This window comes from Mirounga angustirostris, unplaced genomic scaffold (genome assembly GCF_029215605.1).
Source record: "Mirounga angustirostris isolate CCGP_5_RB_7025 unplaced genomic scaffold, mMirAng1.0.hap1 SCAF_4, whole genome shotgun sequence".
Classification (NCBI taxonomy): Eukaryota; Metazoa; Chordata; class Mammalia; order Carnivora; family Phocidae; genus Mirounga; species Mirounga angustirostris.
Window position 1 is genome coordinate 128,476,233 of NW_026991712.1, and position 19,613 is coordinate 128,495,845.

At 36.2% G+C, this 19,613-nt stretch overlaps 1 protein-coding gene across 2 annotated transcripts in view; it reads left to right on the forward strand.

The window, feature by feature from the left end:
- Window positions 1-19,613, forward strand: part of SLC44A5 (solute carrier family 44 member 5) — a 142,909-nt gene that overhangs the window by 101,555 nt on the left and 21,741 nt on the right. Inside the window, exons 10-15 of one of the 2 annotated variants that reach the window (XM_045897397.1) lie at window positions 6,462-6,593; window positions 10,310-10,409; window positions 12,512-12,604; window positions 13,089-13,176; window positions 13,874-14,136; window positions 14,659-14,753. In XM_045897397.1, coding sequence (XP_045753353.1) covers window positions 6,462-6,593; window positions 10,310-10,409; window positions 12,512-12,604; window positions 13,089-13,176; window positions 13,874-14,136; window positions 14,659-14,753 — 771 coding nt within the window. The remainder of the gene's footprint in view (window positions 1-6,461; window positions 6,594-10,309; window positions 10,410-12,511; window positions 12,605-13,088; window positions 13,177-13,873; window positions 14,137-14,658; window positions 14,754-19,613) is intronic. The other variant, XM_045897398.1, reaches the window with a different exon arrangement.

Consider the following 19,613-nt stretch of genomic DNA (forward strand, 5'->3'; position numbering starts at 1 on the left):
TCGCAAATCAATCAATGTGATAGAACACATTAATAAGAGGAGAGAGAAGAACCATATGGTCCTCTCAATTGATGCAGAAAAAGCATTTGACAAAATACAGCATCCTTTCCTGATTAAAACTCTTCAGAGTATAGGGATAGAGGGAACATTCCTCAAGTTCATAAAATCCATCTATGAAAAACCCACAGTGAATATCATCCTCAATGGGGAAAAGCTGAGAGCCTTTCCCTTTAGATCAGGAGCACGACAAGGATGCCCACTCTTACCACTATTGTTCAACATAGTACTAGAAGTCCTAGCAACAGCAATCAGACAACAAAAAGAAATAAAATCTATTCAGATTGGCAAAGAAGAAGTCAAACTCTCTCTCTTTGCAGCTGACATGATACTTTATGTGGAAAACCCAAAAGACTCCACCCCCAAATTACTAGAACTCATACAGCAATTCAGTAATGTGGCAGGATACAAAATCAATGCACAGAAATCAGTTGCTTTTTTTTTTTTTTAAAGATTATTTATTTATTTATTTATTTGAGACAGAGAGAATGAGAGAGACAGAGAGCACATGAGAGGGGATAGGGTCAGAAGACGAAGCAGACTCCCTGCCGAGCAGGGAGCCCGATGCGGGACTCGATCCAGGGACTCCCGGATCATGACCTGAGCCGAAGGCAGTCGCTCAACCAACTGAGCCACCCAGGCTCCCGAAATCAGTTGCTTTCTTATACACTAACAATGCAACTGTAGAAAGAGAAATTAGAGAAACGATTCCATTTACAATAGCACCAAAACCCATAAGATACCTCGGAATAAACCTAACCAAAGAGGTAAAGGATCTATACTCTAGGAACTACAGAACACTCATGAAAGAAATTGAAGAAGACACAAAAAGATGGAAAAACATTCCATCCTCATGGATTGGAAGAATAAACATTGTTAAAATGTCTATGCTACCCAGAGCAATCTATACATTCAATGCCATGCCAATCAAAATTCCAATGACATTTTTCAAAGTGCTGAACAAACAATCCTAAAATTTGTGTGGAATCAGGAAAGACTCCAAATCGCCAAGGAAATGTTGAAAAAGAAAAACAAAGCTAGGGGGCATCACGTTGCCTGATTTCAAGCTATATTCTAAAGCAGTGATCACCAAGACAGCGTGGTACTGGCATAAAAACATACTTACAACCAATGGAACAGAATAGAGAGCCCAGATATGGACCCTCAACTCTATGGTCAAATAATCTTCAACAAAGCAGGAAAAAATGTGCAATGGAAAAAAGACAGTCTCTTCAATAAATGGTGCTGGGAAAATTGGACAGCTATATACGGAAGAATGAAACTCATCCATTTTCTAACACCATACACAAAGATAAACTGAAAATGGATGAAAGACCTCAATGTGAGACAGGAATCCATCAAAATCCTAGAGGAGAACATAGGCACTAACCTCTTTGACATTGGCCACAGCAACCTCTTTCAAGATACATCTCCAAAGATGGTTTAGCCCGGGTATTAAGGAGGGCACGTACTGCATGGAGCACTGGGTGTTATACGAAAACAATGAAGGGTGGATCACTACATCAAAAACTAATGATGTATGGTGACTAACATAACATAATAAAATAAAATTTAAGTAAATACAGTACTGTAAATGAATTTTCTTTTTCTTATGATTTAATATTTTCTGTAGTTTATTATAAGAGTACATAATACATATAGCGTACTGAGTATTAAGTATTAAGTCATTTTAACACTTAAAATGTTAAGTGTTAATCAACTGCTTGTGGTATCAGTAAGGCTTCTGGTCAATAGTTGGCTATTAATAGGTAAGATTTTGGGGAGTCAAAATTTATATATGGGTTTTTGGCTGTGTTTGGTGTAGGCACCCCTAACCCCCCTGTTGTTTAGGGATTGACTGTAGTCTTTTATGATCCTTTGTGTTTCTGTAGTATCAGTTGTAAACTCTCATTTCTGATTTTGAATCCTCTCTTTCTTGGTGAGGCTAGCTAAACACTTGTCCTTTTTTTTTTTTTTTTAATCTTTTCAAAGAACTAGCTCTTCGTCTCATTGATCTTCTATTGTCTTCTTAGTCTCTATCTCGTTTATTTCTGCTCTAATCTTTGTTATTTCCTTCCTTCTAACTTTGGCTTTTATTTGTTCTTTTCTTTATACCTCAAGGGAGGTATAAAGTTAGATTGTTTATTTGAGAATTTTCTTGTTTCTTGAAGTAAACCTGTGCCCTTATGAACTACTTTTACTGTGTACCACAAATTTTGGTATATTTCCATTTTCATTTGTCTCAAGGTATTTCCCTTTTGATTTCTTCTTTGACCTAATGGTTGTTCAGTAACATGTTGTTTAATTTCCACATATTTGTGAATTTTCCAGTTTTCCTTATGTAATTAATTTCTAGTTTCATCTATTGTGGTCAAAGAAGATACCTGATATGATTTCAGTTCTCCTAAATTTATTTAGACTTGTTTTGTGGCCTAACATCATCTGTCCTTGAAAATATCATGTGCATTTGAGAAGAATGTGTATTCTGTTGTTTTTGGATGGAATGTTCTATATATATCTGTTAAGTCCTCCTGGTTTAATATGTTGTTTAAGGCTGATGTTTCCTTACCGATTTTTGTCTGAGTGGTCTATCCATTTATAATCCCATTTACAGTTGCATCAGAAGAATAAAATAACTAGGAATAAATTTAACAAAGGAGGTGAAAGTCCTGTGTATTGAAAACTACAAGACATTAATAAAAGAGATTGGAGAAGACACAAATAAATGGAAAGATATTCTGTGCTCATGGATTGGGAGAATAAATATAGTTAAAATCTGCATATTACCCAAGGTAATATGCAGATTCAGTGCAATCCCTATCAAAATTCAAATTGCCTTTTAAAATAAGTAGAACAGATAATCCTAAAATTTGTATGGAAGTACAAATAAACCCCACAAAACCAAAAAGCCAAAGCAATCTTGAGAAAGAGAACAAAACTGGAGGTATCATATGCCCTGATTTTGAACTATATTACAAAGCTATAGTAATTAAAACAGTATGGTATTGGCATAAAAACAGACACATAGATCAATGGAATGGAATAGAGAGCCCAAAAATAAACCCACTCATATCAATTTATGACAGAGGAAGCCAAGATATACAATGGAAAGGACAATCTGTTCAATAAATTGTGTTGGGATAACCGGACAGGCACACAGAAAAGAATGAAACTGGACCACTATCTTACAGCATACACAAAAATTAACTCAAAATGGATTAAATACTTGAATGTAAGACCTGAAACCATAAAACCCCTAGAAGAAAACATAAGCAGTATGTTTTCAAGGAGTTTCAAGCTCCTTGATATAGTTCTTGGCAATGATTTTTTTTAATATGACCTAAAAATCACAAGCGATAAAATAAAAAATAAATAAGTGGAACTACATAATCTACAAAGCTTCTGAACAGCAAAGAAGTCCCTCAACAAAATGAAAAGACTACCTATTGGATGGGAGAAAATATTTGTAAATCAGATATCTGATAAGGAGCTAATATAAACAATTTACACAATTTAGTAGCAAAAAAGGTAAAATTTAAAAAATCAAACTACCTAACTTAAAAATGGGCAGAAAATCTGAATAGACATTTTCTCAAAGAAAACCTACAGATGGCCAACAGTTACATGAAAGGTACTCAGCATCACTATTCATCAGGGAAATGCAAATCAAAACCACAATCTGATAGCACTTCACACCTGTTAGAATGCCTATTATGAAAAAGACAAAAATTAAGTGTTGGCAAGGATGTAGCGAGAAATGAACCCTTGTGCACAGTTGGTAGGAATGTAAATTGATTCAGCCACTATGGAAAACAGTATGGAGGTTCCTCAAAAAATTAAAAATAGAAATACCATCTGATTCAACAAGTCCACTTTTGGGTATTTACCTGAAGAAAATGAAAACACTAACTCAAAAAGATATATGCACCCCCATGTTCATTGCAGCCTTATTTATAATAGCCAAGATATGGAAACAACCATCAGTGGATGAATGGATAAAGAAATTGATAAAAAATGGATTAAAAAGGATGAAACCTTGCCATTTGTGACAACATGAATCTATAGAGTATTACGCTAAATGAAGTAAGTCAAAGAAAAATACCATATGATTTTACTTATATGTGGAATCTAAAAAACAAGCACAGAAACAGACCCATAAATATAGAGAACAAATTGATGGTTGCCAGAGGGGTGGGGAGTGGGGAGATAGGTAAAATAGGGGAAAGAGATTAAGAGGTACAAACTTCCAGTTATAAAACAAGTCGTGGGGATGCAAACTACAGCATAGGTAATATAGTCAATAATATTATAATAACTTTATACAATGACAGATGGTAACTATACTTTCCCTAGTGAGTGTTTTGTAATGTATACTGGTGAAAGGGGTATAAATTTATTTAGAATCTTTAACCAGAAGAAATCTGCAGTTGCCATATTAATCAGACAAAACAGATTTTAAAATAAAAAGCATTACTAGAGCTAGAAGGGATTTAATTTGCTTAAAAGATATACCAATTCTAAACATATATGCATCTAATAAAATAGATTATATGCATCTAATAAAGTAGATTCAAAATTCATAGAACAATAAGGATAAATCCTAGAAAAAACTTGTATGAGTTATGAATCTCCCTTAGGGGAGATTTCAACAAATCTTTGTTAAAATAAGAGAATAATAGGCACAAAATTCAGAATAATTGTTCTTTGGTGGAGAGAGGCAGGGAGGTATGATAAAAGAAAAAAGAAAAAGTTTTATTTTGCTTAATTAGAGCAAACTTAAGATCATAAAATCTTAAACTAGGTGATGCATCCATATGTGTTGATTTGATTATATGTTTTAAAACTTAAATCTGTTATTACATATAATTTTGTAAGTATCAAATATGCCAAAAGCATTTTTGTTAAAGATTTATTTATTTATTTTAGAGAGAGAGTGTGAGTGGAGGGAGGGGCAGAGGGACAGGGAGAGAGAGAATCCTCAAGCAAACTCCCTGCAGAGCTCGGAGCCCAGTGCAGGCTTGATCCCAGGACCCTAAGATCATGACCTGAGCTGAAATCAAGAGTTGGCCCTTAACTGACTGAGCCACCCAGGTGCCCCCCAAAAGCATTTTTAAAAATACACTGGGAAAGAAGGACCTGAAAGAGATTTGTCTTATATCTCTTTGAGAAACAAATGTCCCTTCTAGTCTAGTCTTGCCTCTCTCCATGGACCTCACTCTCTTATCTTTATCTAGAAAAAAACCTGTTAGTTTATAGTTGGGGTTTAAAAAGCAGTTTTTCTCATTATTCCTAAAACATTGCCAAGGTATCTAATCCAGACTCATTGCTCATAAAAATAAACTTAACTCTATTTTTTTTTTTTTTTACTTTGTCAAGATCATGTAAAAAGTCATTAAGCAGTCTGATGGGCACCTGCGTGGCTCAGTCAGTTAAGCATCCGACTCTTGATTTCTGCTTAGATCATAATCTCACGGTCGTGAGATTGAGCTCTGCATCAGGCTCTCTCGTTCAGCAAGGAGTCTGCTTGGGATTCTCTCTCTCCCTCTGCCCCTCCCCCCACTTGTTCTCTCCCTCCCCCTCTCTCTCTCATAAATAAATCTTTAAAAAAAAATTCACTATACAGTCTGAAATGTAGTGTCATAGGGAATTGGTTAGTCCATATTTACTTTGCTGGGACACAATTTTTGATAAGAATATGCATTAGGTAATTCCATCAAGACATGACTTCACCAAAAACATTTTTTAAATTTAAAAGCATTTTTTCAACTTAAATGATTTTTACAAATTTGCTTTTTAAATTGGTTGTATATTTACGTGTTTTAAATTTCAAAATGTATAAAGTCTATACAGTGAAATTTCCTTCTTGTTCTATTCCTTGGTTGGTAAGTTTCCTTCCCTGGAAGTAAAAAATACATTACTGTGTATCCTTTCAGAGATACTTTATGTGTATATAAGAAAATATATATAAAGATCATCTTATGTGAATTATAGCACACTTTTTATGTCATTTTGTACCTTGCATTTTTCACTTATCAAAATAGCTTAGTGATCATTGAATATCAGTATACTTTCTCTTCTTTACATGAAAAGCTAGTATTCTACTGTACAAATATACCATAATTTATTTAGCTAGTCCCTGTTGGACATTGAGGTTGTTTCTAGTCAAAAGGACATTTAAAGCCAGATGTTGCCATAGTCAGCCAGGCAAATACTGATAACATTTATTTTGAATATATAGTACATTTAGAATATTAGATCCATATAAAATGTTTACTATGTAAATATGAATCTTGCCTTTGTAGAAATGACCATGCTGTTCAATTTCATGTAAATATGTATAAGTGTATAGCTTATATTTCAGGAAATAGCATTTTACATTAGTCTGTTTTTCTTTTCTTTTCAAGGAATATGGCACTGTTACCAGGAACATAGCAATCTTCAGGGACGGCCAAATTCTCACTTAACTATATATGACATCGGGTTTCAGACTGATATAAGCATGTACTTCCAACTGAAACAAACATGGTTTGCATTTAGTGAGTGGATTTTAAAAACTGGTTTTGTTAAATAATGAAAGAGAATCTTTGTCTAAAGGAAATCTTGGGTTGGTTTACACAACCAACCAATAAATGTGGTTTACACAACAACCAATAAATGTTAGATACATTTATCACTAATGTCATTAAAGTAAATGTGTCTATAATCTTTTTTTTTTTTAAGATTTTATTATTTGCGAGAGAGAATGAGCGAGAGAGAGAGCACATGAGAGGGGGGAGGGTCAGAGGAAGAAGCAGACTCTGCCGAGCAGGGAGCCCGATGGGGACTCGATCCCGGGACTCCAGGATCATGACCTGAGCCGAAGGCAGTCGCTTAACCAGCTGAGCCACCCAGGCGCCCCAATGTGTCTATAATCTTAATAGCTACAGTAAATGGCAAAGTCATTGAGGGGAATTTATTATATAATTTAAGAAAATAATACTTTACAATGACGTCATGCTATTTGCCTTTACCTTAAAATGATTTGGATGTGGATGTTTATAGCCATTAACTTGATATCCAAAAAAGGTGTTTTAAAAGGAAAAAACTTTGATTTTTCAAACTTGTTTTAAAAACGGAAAAAAGAAAGACCAATTTTTTTCATAACACTTTTAAACTATTACAGGAATTGGAATAATGAGTAATAAAATAAATTTACATTCTGAAATGTTTATTCAGATTATTGAATTAGTTAAGGGTAATATTAACAGAATTTTTAAAGCAAGGTGATTTCAGAGATAACTTTAATTTTATATTCCTAAAATGGTTTTATTATAATATTTCTCCCATTTCATGTTCTTTAATCAAGATTTAAAAATAATCTTTAATTACATTTTGCTTTAAAAAAAATTCTTCATATTGTTTAAGTTAGAGAGCCAAACAAGGCACATTCAAGGAGGCCTGGTAAGAAGCCCAGAGGTAGCCTCAGAGGTGAGCAGTATCTTGATGGAGGCATCATGGGTCCAGGTTTGGGTCCCATCTCCATAAATGTGAAAACTTGGTTTTGTCACTTCCCCGCAAGTCATCAGGCTTTCAAGGACAGGCTCACGTTACGTAACCAGTGTGCCATTTTAGTTGTTTATACTACTAGGCTACCCTTCCGGACCAGAATGCAGACCTATGCCATCCAGGACACTGCTTTCCTGGAATCAAGGCATGTGGGGAACAAAATTAATAATGAGTAGCCTTTTTAGCAAAGGGCTTTGCTTTGAGAGATTTTAATCTATAGGCTCTTGGCAAGCTTGATGACCTAGCCCCGCACAGAAGCCCCCCGCCCAGTCCCCCAGATTCCTTTTGTCCGGCACATTCAGTTTTTCTCTTTTCCTTGGGCAGTGCTGGATCAAAATGCCACATCCTTGTTCTTTGGCTTCCCACTTCCAGCTCACGTGCAGATTAATTCCCTTCATATAACAATTTTTTTTCAAATATGCTGCAGAAAGATGATTTCATTTGTAGCCATTTCTTTTTAATTATAAAAATCAGGCATCTTGGGACTTGTATCCTCATCACTTTTCCTGAATTTGAGTGATTCCATACCTTCTCAGCAATCCACTTGCAATTATCTATCATGTCTAAAGATGATGAATCTCATCATTATGTATTGAAACCTCTAGTTTTATTCTCAGGTGGATCTTAATTACAGGTTCTGTGGTCATTCCACTACTGTCTCTTAAGGGCTTTCAACACAAAAATTATTGACATGATCAGAATCCGCCACTGGAGAAGTTAAATGACGTCCTTTGAGGAAGATAGAGAGTTTGCTTTTATTTTCAAGTCTAGCAGTACCAATCGTTCCTCAAATGAGCCCCCACTTTCACAACCCATTTATTGGACATTAATTGATTACTTGCTCTGTGTTTGGACAAAATTCTAGGTATTAGAGAAAAGGGCATAATATGAAATTATACTCATTGATGGAAACACTGAAAATAAGCGGAGTTATACATATAAAAACTATCATTTTTATGAGTCTCAGATTGTGTTAGGAGATGGTTCTAATCTCATTTCTGCTATTAGTTATCTCAGTCTCCTCCTCTGAAAAGTTAGTTATACCAGCTTCTCTACAGGGTCTCAAAAAATAGATTTCCATTGTTTGCTCTTACTTAAACACAAGAAAGGAATATAATATATAAATTCAAAGGACAATAAAATTTCTCTAATCCTTGTGGATATGCAATTTTGTAAAGGTATAAGCTTCACATGCAATGTTATCAATGCAATTTCAGAATATAAGGTGATTCTTGGTATATCTCATTTTCTTAGGTTTGTCCGAAGATAATGATTTTAGCTTAATATGGCTATACCCCATAATTTTGGACTCAGTGTATTGTTTTAAGAGAATCAAATATGCATGACAACATACATACATACATAATTTAACTAAAAGAAGATGTAAGATCCTCTCACATCTCTGGGTTACTGGTTTCTACTAGGAGATGTTAACTGATGCGTGCTGTGACATCAGAATCTTAGTGGTGTAACATCAAATGAAATAATGAGTGTCCTATCACTCAAAGTGCTCAGACATGAGCAGAATAACTGTCTAGCAAAGGATGTAATAGAGCAGATTCTTTTGCAGGTGGGAATTTAAATTTCCATTAAGTTTCTTCTACAATTTCAGAGTCTATGATTAGCAGTGCTATATTTCCTTAATTTTAAGATCCAAACTTTTCACTTCAGATATGTTAATATCTGAAGTCAGGATGCATCTTATAATCAATGAAAAGACATTTAATGTAGGATTTCACTTTTCTTGAAAAGTTACTACTAAATTAAAGAGGTGTCTTTGAATTGATGAAATATAGTAATTAGGACCATTTAGCTTAAAGTAAAAAGAAACTAATTGAAGGTAGCCAAAAAGAAAAGAAAATTGGAACAAGCTGGGGGCAAGGCATTGGTACTTATAAGAATATAGAAGTGTCTCACCAAACTCAGAAAAGCAGAAAAGCAGCTGGACTTTCAGGTGTACTTGGATCCAGGAAACAGAAAGCCAAAAGAACTCAAGATTGCCTCTCTGCTGTGTTTCTTTAATACACATACATGTTATTCTGTCTTTGCAAATTCACTTATTTCACATAAAGGTGACATAGTTCATTAAGTTTATATAACTCGAAGTTCAAGAGGTCCACAAACTTCAATTCAAAACTGAAGTAGACTCCCTTAGTTCTAATCCTGAGACTTTTATTAGACAACTGGGGTTGGGTTTACATCCTGATTCCATCAATGGTAGCCATGATGGGTAGAGTCACAAAATAAAACTGTGGCAGCCAAGAGCCTGCCCTGTCAGTCAGCAAGGTCAGTTAATGAAGAGGCATTGTGATGCCCAGGGTGGACAGTTCAAAGAGTTTCTTCTGTAATGATTCTCTTACTCAATGAAGTGAAAGTGAAAACATCTGAAATAGAGCTGCCTACAGCAGGCCTTCCTTCTCTCACTTCTACAAATGGTGTGAAATGTTTCTACAGATAAAATGAAGCCTGACCAATTGAGTTGCTCAAACTCTAGCTAAATGTTTTAATCTAGATTTCTTAGCATTTCTTGGAGATTTTGAAAATGAATTTCTAAGATTAGCATTTTGGGAGAGGTAGCACTGCTTATATTATGGAGTGACAGAATTGGCAGAAAAAGTCCTGAAACTCAGTCCTAAATTTTTGCAGAGAAAGTTTGTTTTTTGGGTTGATTTGTATCACACACTAATTTTTTTTTTCCTGTTTAAAGTGATAATACTCTGCCTTCTTGAAGCGTTTATCATCCTCATGCTGATCTTCCTCAGGGAACGAATCCGCATCTCCATTGCCTTGCTGAAGGAAGGGAGCAAGTAAGTCCCTGATGGAGAAACTCACATAATGTATATCAGTCACTCAAATCAGTCACTGCCTATTGTGTAGATAGACTTCCCCTTTAAGACTTGTTAAACAAATCTGCTTTCCATTCAAGAAGACTGAAGTTCAGACTTGGCCACTTATTAGAAAGGTCATGCTAACAAATCCCTCAGTATCCCCAGACCTCAATTATCATAGGATGAACTAAGGCTGAAACCTGTGTAGCGTATGTATTAACACTTTTTGAATACCAAATGTATGTTAGAATAACATGTGAAAGTAAGTGATAAAGTGCTATGTAAAAGTAGTAACTTGTATTATATATTGTATTATTCCCCTGCTGAATCATATGTTAATATTGATGGTTGAGATCATTTGCAAAACTTTAAATCACCATAATTCTATAAAGTCAATTATGTGCTATTACCATTTCTATATGAGTGACAAAATTTGCTAATAGACAGAATAACTGATCCTAGGAACACCAGACTATACATTTTCTATCTACAGCTCTTAATTCAGAACACTTTATACCCAGAACCATTTTTGTTAAAAAATGCTATAAAATAAACACTAAAATTCATGCTGGGAGATAATGATACCTACAGTTTCTAAACTATTCCAAAAGTCACTTGAGGATAATACTTTAAACTTTTGAATAATGCATGGAAGAAACAAGAAAAGCATTACTATAAAGCCAACAGACCATTTAGAATGATGAAAAACTAAGTTATTAATGACCAAAGACCAAATTATTTTAAATAGTCTGTAAGGATTATTTTAACAAAATTGTCATCTATAATAAGAGTGCCACTTGAATCCAATGGTTTAAATAGTTAACAAGCAGTTTGTTAAAGTCTCTCTCCTACCCATAACTGAAAGACTATCATTAGCCACTGAAAACTCCTCATTTGCTGGGTTTATTTCTTAAATAATATATTGTAAAATTCACTGTAACTTGCCCCACTGTTACACGTGTGTGTGTGTGTGTGTGTGTGTGTGTTTGTGAAAGGGCCAATACAACTGTGACATGTTGATAATTTTTTTTAAGGGAAAGTAAGAGCTGGAATAAATTGGTATGAGAATACAGGGTAAACATAGAGATGCTCAATGTTTCGCTTAATAGCAGTATCTGGAGAAAGGAGAGAACTTAGCTCAAATAGTGTGGTGACAAGGTAACAAATGCAAAAAGCATCTAAGATATGCCAATGCATTGCATTAGGAGTGGAAATAGTTCCATCATAGTTCTTAGTGGTTATATAAAACAGTATTGGGTTTCCAGTGTCATATGCTGAAAAGATTATTCAAAAGTAGGAACAGGGCAACTAGGATGGTGAACATTTCAGACACCATGACTTATAAGGAAATACTAAAGGAATGATTATACTGGAGTATAAAAGAATAAGGAGTTCCTTGAAAGGCTGCTGTATGGAAAAGGTGATCATTTTTTCTCCAAAAGGTAGTGGATATGAGTAACAGGCTAGCTGATAAGGAAGAACTTTTTAATATTTTGGTTGTTAAGAGAATAGAATAAGCACTGTCATACAAAAGTAAGTTTTTATCACTCCATATGGTCACCAGAAACTAATGAACATATTTAAAAGATAACATAGAAGGGATTCCTGAATTAGGAAGGGATTCTCACATTTGATCAGATGATCTCAAGGTCCTCTCCAATTTTGAGAGTCTAAGAATCTAAACAAAAGGAAGAACTATGATTATAATGTATCAAATCTTTATGAGTCATACAGAAATAACCAAAGAGGAGAAGGTTTAGGGTATTAAATCTTTGAGTCATACAGAAACTTGGGGGAACTTTGGGGAACTTTTGACAGGAATTAAATATGAACATTAAAAGAAGGCCTCTAATTACTAAAAACAAATAAATAACATTTAAGTAAAATTTAAAAGCCAATTAAAAATTTTAATTTTTTTAAGAAAATGCCAGAATGATCAGCAAAAAAGAGTCAATGGTTATTACCACCATTCTTAGAATGGATTCATTTTAAAGCTTATTTCTAGTTTTAACAGATAAAGATTTAATTGAGAAATTATATCTCTGAATCATTTTGAATTTCAACTATTTGCTTTATTTCAGAGCCATTGGATACCTCCCTACTACATTAATTTATCCAGTTTTAACTTTCATTTTCCTCTCCATCTGTATTGCCTACTGGGCAGTGACAGCAATGTATCCTTCGGTAATTGACATCTTTAAACCTCAGGTCCACACTACTATTTAAGAACCAAGAGTTTGTGTCCAGTGCTTCCCATCCTAGGAAGACTCGGAACATCCTAAAGGGTTTTTTTTTTTCTGGTTGTTTTTTTTTTTTTTGTTGTTGTTGTTGTTGTTTTTGCTAAGCTCTAAAAAACTTTGTCTACTGATTGAATTTCCCCCAGATAGGTCATATGGTAGATTTTGTTTTGTCTTCACATATGGTACTTCTTGGCAATAACCTAAGAAAATTCCTTTGTATTCTACTGTTAAGGGGCCACTCAGTGTAGCTGACCCATGTTACATTATTCCAGGTCTGAAAAAATGTATGAATTATTAAAGGATTAGAAGTTTTTGAAGTTAATCTCTCTGCAGGCTTTTGAGTTATTTCCATTATTTTCTTGTCCATCTACTTTCTATCTACCAGTTGGAATAGTTTATCCTTAATAGGTTAACCCAGTTACTTGGCTACATCGGGGGTACCTATATACAAAGTCATATCCCCAGAAAGGACATGTAAACATGAAAATACAACCTGTAACCCAGAGGTAAGTCAAAGAAACTCTCTTTTACTTACTTCAATACAGAACTCTACTACATTTCACCTAGCAGTTGTAAAAATCATTGAGAAATAGAGACCTTAATGGGGACCACTGTTAAGAAGGGAAGAGTGGATCAGGTGTTAGCAGGAGAGCACTGAAATGATAGGCAGAATAGAGACAAAGCACTATTATTTCCTGAGCCCATGGAAGAAGCTGGAATGGTCAACAACAACAGTAATAAATGTGAAATTTTAGTGGCTGCAGACTGGTGACCATATGATAGAAAATGAAATACTTTACAGTGCTCATTAAGGAATAATATAAAGTGATGGGATAGAAAATAGGAATCACAGAGGCACCTGGGTGGCTCAGTGGATTAAGCATCTGCCTTTGGCTCAGGTCATGATTCCAGGGTCCTAGGATCAAGCCCCTTGTTGGGCTCCCTGCTCAGCAGGGAGTCTGCTTCTCCCTCTCCCCTCCCTCCCCCACTGTGATCATGCTCTCTCTCATGCTCGCTCACTCTCAAATCTTAAAAACACAACTATATGTTCAAAAAAAAGAAAAAAAGACTAACTGCAGAAGTTAATGTGAAAAGAGTAGGACATGCAATTGGGGGCTTACACAAGAAGAGAAGGCAGGGAATGTGTTATCTTGGAATGGCATTTCATACTATATTATCTGTATTTTTTTTTTCTGAGTGCAGATTTTTAATACAACTGAAATTGCCAGAGTTTGCCCTGGGGCTCAATGTAACTTTGCTTTCTATGGTGGAAAGAGCCTATACCATCAGTATGTCCCTACCTTCCAGATGTTCAATCTATTTGTCTTTCTCTGGCTTATAAACTTTGTCATTGCACTGGGTCAGTGTGCCCTTGCTGGTGCCTTTGCTTCTTATTACTGGGCCTTGAAAAAACCTGATGACATCCCACAGTATCCAGTTTTTACTGCATTTGGACGAGCCATACGGTAAGTTCCACATGGAATCCTACATCTGTCTTCCCAGTTATGTTTAGTGTGCTTATAATTCAGTCTTATGCTTATATAATTCAAGTGGCAAAATACAAATGAGGTCAAAGGTATGATTTAAGATTCATGGATGTCCATTGGCTATGTCTGGTTTTATAGCCACAGTTTTACAATCCCTACCCAGGCCAACATCCTTCTAAAAGCCATGGGTTGCTGAAGACAGGTAGTAGGGGAGGGCACCAAAATAAAAATGAAGAATTAACTTGACTTCTCTCCATTGCTTAGCCCAAACATTGTATTTTATGATGACAGGCTTTTGGTATCATTTTTGTAGATGAAGGGCAATATAGATGTATATCATATAAAATCCTCTAAGAAGACCTTTATGAACCTGAATAAGAAAGTGTAATAAACTCTTCCCTATCCTTCTGCAGATCCTTTTTACCTATTAAAATTGTTTAGCATCCTTTTAGTTAGTAGTAAAGATATTTTAACTTTGATTCTCATTTTATCTTTGCCCAGATATCACACAGGATCCCTAGCATTTGGATCTTTAATTCTTGCATTAATTCAAATGTTTAAATTAGTCCTAGAATACTTGGACCACCGTCTTAAAGGTAAGACTCCAGAATTCATCTTTTCTCAGACTTCTTGACTTCTGTAAAGAGAATGGATTGGGGCAAGGAGTTAAGGGAAATATGATGACTGCACGTTGGACTAGGGTAATGAGGATGGAAGTGGTCAGATTGGGGATATGTTTGGAAGAAAAAGCCAACAGGACTTGCTGAGAGATAGGATATGGGACAGGAGAGGATGGGAGGAGAAGCAGTGGCAAAAAAAAAGAGAAAAAGTGTGTGATGCCATTTACTAAGATGTAGAAACCGGGAAAAGCAAATTTCAAAGAAGAGATGAAAAACTGGTTTTGGCATGTTAATATTGAGCAGCATGGTGGAGATGTCAGGCAGTTTTAAGTCTGAAGCTCAGGATAAGTCAGGCTTAAAATATAAATATGGGTGGCATCATCATAAATCTTTACACATAACACATATAGTTTACAAAGTCTACCTTGCACTTTATTTCATTATTAATTGCCAAAATACTTTTCAAACAGAAAACTAAGTTGAACATTCTCAGTTACCTGATTTTAAAACTTAATATAAAGCTACAGTAGTCAAAACAGTGTGGTGCTAGCATAAGAACAGACACACAGACCTGGAATAGAATAGAGACCCAAAAATTAACCCTCACATATAAGGCCATTCAATGGGGAAAGGACAGGTTTTTCAACTAACATTACTAGAAAAATGGATATCTACCTACAAAAGAATGAAGTTGGACCCTTACACAATATGCAAAAATTAATTCAAAATGGATCAAAGACTTAAAACCTAAACGAAAAGTAAAACTCTTAGAAGAAAGTGTAGGAGGAAATCTTCATGGATGTTGGATTTGATGAAGAGTTCTTAGCACAGGTAACAAAGGAAAAAAAAACCCAGAATAAATAGACTTCATAAACACAAAATTTGTGCATCAAAGAACACTAATAAGAGAGTGAAAAGGCAACCCATAGAATAGGAAAAAATATTTGCAAGTCATCTACCTGATAAGCAACTAACATTCAGAACATACTAAGAGCTTCCACAGCAGCAAAAGGGCAGAAGAATAGGGGATGTTGTTTCACCTGATCCCTTGAATTTAGCTGGATGTCTATCAAACCATTCTGAACACCCATGAATTCAGCCTGAGTTGTAAGAAAACATATCTGGAACTCTACAAGTAGAAAAGCAACTGTTTTTTTGCAAGGTAGGAGGTGTGGGGAGATATTGGAAGATAAACGGAGAGGGGAGGGAGCCTCCACAAGCCAGCTACCGGAAAGTGATATAGCCCCAGAGGACGAAATCAGAACCCTTAGAAATCTGCTCCAGTGAGAGACATCCCTGTCTACAAGGGGCTCAGGGGATGAAAAGGGCAGAATTCTAGATGGGTCATTGTGGTCTCAGGATCCCAGGAGTCACAGAACAGATGGGGGTGTCTGAACTGGTAGAGCGCCCAAGCAGTGGAGTGGGGAAACTGGTTACAGTCAGTGAGCCCAGGAGGGGACTCTCAGCCCGGGTCACCATAAGTTGCGAGCCGAGCTGGTTGGGTGACCACTCTGCCTGAGCACTTTGAAAAGGACTGGAACATGCAGCCATTTGCCATATCCCAGAAGGGGCAAAAAGGGTGCACCCAAGACTGAGCAACAGCTCTTGGGGTGGTGGTCCTGGAAAGGACAGTAGGGTGACACCCAGCATCCCCTGGGAACAGTGGAGCAGGGTATGCACATGAGCCCACAATCACTCTCAGTTCCTGGGCACACAAAGGGCAGCAACACAGGTCCCTTGGACACCCACTAGGAGGATTACAGTGGCACGCACTGCAAGAGACCATGGAGACTGGCACACACAAAAGTGAAGACTATTTGTCCCAGAGGTTTATTGAAGAGGGGAGACTGCGATCTTTCAGCTCTGGGGCTGGGGATCAGGGCGTGGCCATTTTTATTCTGATCCTCTAAAGAGGTGCGGAAAGCCTCCAGGGAATAAAAGCCACACAGAGGATCAACTTACACTGAGCACAGCCCCCTGGCAAGGGGCAGTGCAACTCCAACCAGGCAAAGACCTGAGAAGCAGCAGAGAAATCCCCTCCCTTAGAAGATAATCTGGAAAAACAGGTGCAGAGTAGGTTACCGATCCCACAAGACTGTAAAATTTCAGTGCCAGGGGAAAATAGTATATTGAGTTTGAGGTTTATTCTCACAATTTGGTTTTCAGTCTGAAATTTTCCATTTTTTTGTGTTTTTAAATTGCTTTTTAACTTTTATTTTTTACATATACATTTAATAGGTATATGCTTCATTTTAGCTCTTTTTTTCACTATTTTGTATATAGATAAGTTTTGTTTTCTTTGCAATTTTGGGAGGTAGTGTCTTCTAACACACAGCAATTATAAAGTTAATAATCGGGCTAGAAAAAAGCATAAAAGACAGCAGAGAATCTCTAAGTGCAGAAATGAGATCTAATCAGGCCAAACTTAAAAATGCTATAACTGAGATGCAGTCTAAATTGGATGCTCTAACAGCTAGGGTGAATGAGGCAGAAGAGAGAGCAAGGGATCTAGAAGACAGGCTGATAGAAAGGAAGTAAATAGAGGAAAAGAGAGAAAGACAACTCAGAACCCATGAAGAAAGGCTTTAAGAATTTAATGATGCTCTGACATGAACAAATGTCAGAATTATTGGTGTGCCTGAGAGGGAAGGGGGAGGGGGGGGCAGAAGGTATATTTGAGCAAATCATAGCTGAGAACCTCACTAATCTGGGGAAGGAAACAAGCATTCATGTCCAAGAGGCAGAGAGGACCCCTCCCCAAATCAATAAAAATAGATCAACACCCTGACATATAACAGTGAAGCTTGCAAATTTTAGAGAAAAAGAGAGAATCCTGAGACCAGCTAGAGACAAAGGGGTTCCTTATCTATAGAGGGAGGAACATCAGATTAACATCAGACCTATCCACAGAAACCTGGCAGGCCAAAAGGGCTGGCATGATATATTCAGGGTACTAAATGAGAAGAACATGCAGCCAAGAATTCTTTTTCCAGCAAGGCTATCACTCAGAATGGAAGGAGAGATAAAGAGTTTCCAGGACAGGCAGAAACTGAAAGAATATGTGACTACCAAGCCAGCTCTACAAGAAATATTAAGGGGGATCCTGTAAGTGAAGAGGGACCCCAAGAGTAACATAGACCAGAAAGAAACAAAGACTTTACAGGCAATACAATGGCACTAAATTCATATATTTTAATAGTTACCCTGAATGTAAATGGGCTAAATGCCCCAATCAAAAGACACAGGGTATCAGATTGGATCAAAAAGCAAGACCCATATGCTGTCTACAAGAGACTCATTTTAGACCTAAGGCACCTCCAGACTGAAACTGAGGGGGTGGAGAGACATTTACCATGCTAGTGGTCCTTAAAAGAAGGTTGGGGTAGCAATCCTCATATGAGACAAATTAGATTTTAAATCAAAGACTGTAATAAGAGATGAAGAGGGATACTATATCTACTTAAAGGGTCTATCCAACAAGAAGATTTAACAATTGTAAATATTTATGCCCCCAACGTGGGAGCAGCCAATTATATAAACCAATTAATAACCAAAGTAAAGAAACATATTGATAATAATACATTAATAGTAGGGGACTTGCACACCACACTCACAGCAATGGACACATCATCTAAGCAGAAGATCAACCAAAACAAGGGCTTTGAATGACACACTAGACCGGATGGACTTCACAGATATATACAGAACATTCCATCCTAAAACAACAGAATACTCATTCTTCTCAAGTGCACTTGGAACTTTCTCTAGAATAGATCATGTACTGGGTCACAAATCAGGTCTCAAATGATACCAAAAGATTGAGATTATTCCCTACATATTTTCTGACCACAGTGCTTTGAAACTTGAACTCAATCACAAGAGGAAATTTGGAAGGAACTCAAACACTTGGAGGTTAAAGGGTATACTGCTAAAGAATGAATGGGTCAACCCAGATTAAAGTAGAACTTAAACAATTCACTGAAACCAATGAAAATGAAAACACATTGGATCAAAACTTACGGGATACTGCAAAGGTGGTCCTAAGAGGGAAGTACGTAGTCATTCAAGTCTCTCTCAAAAAATTAGAAAAATCCCAAATACATAAGCTAACCTTACACCTAAAGGACCTGGAGAAAGAACAGCAAATAAATCCTAAACCAAACAGAAGGGAAATGATAAAGATTAGAGCAGAAAACAATGAAATAGAAACCAGAACAGTAGAACTGATTAACGAAACTAGAAGCTGGTTCTTTGAAAGAATTAATAAGATCAATAAACCTTTGGCCAGATTTATCTAAAAGAAAAGAGAAAGAATCCAAATTAATAAAATCATGAATGAAAAGGGAGAGATTACGACCAACACCAAGGAAATACAGACAATTATAAGAATGTATTATAAGCAACTATATGCCAACAAATTAGGCAATCTGGAAGAAATGGATGCATTCCTGGAAACTTATAAACTACCAAAACTGAAACAGGAAGAAGTAGAAAATCTGAAAAGACCAATATCCAGCAAGGAAATTGAAGCCTTAATAAAAAATCTCCAACACACAAGAGTCCAGGGCCAATGGCTTCCCGGAGAATTCTACCAAACATTTAAAGAAGAAATAATACCTATTCTTCTGAAGATGTTTCAAAAAATAGACATGGAAGGAAAACTTCCAAACTCTTTCTATGAGGCCAGCATTACCTTGATCCCAAAACCAGACAAAGACCTTATCAAAAAGGAGAATTACAGACCAATGTCCCTGATGAACACGGATGCCAAAATACTCATGAAGATACTATTCCATAGGATCCAACAGTACATTAAAAGGATTATTCAGCACGACC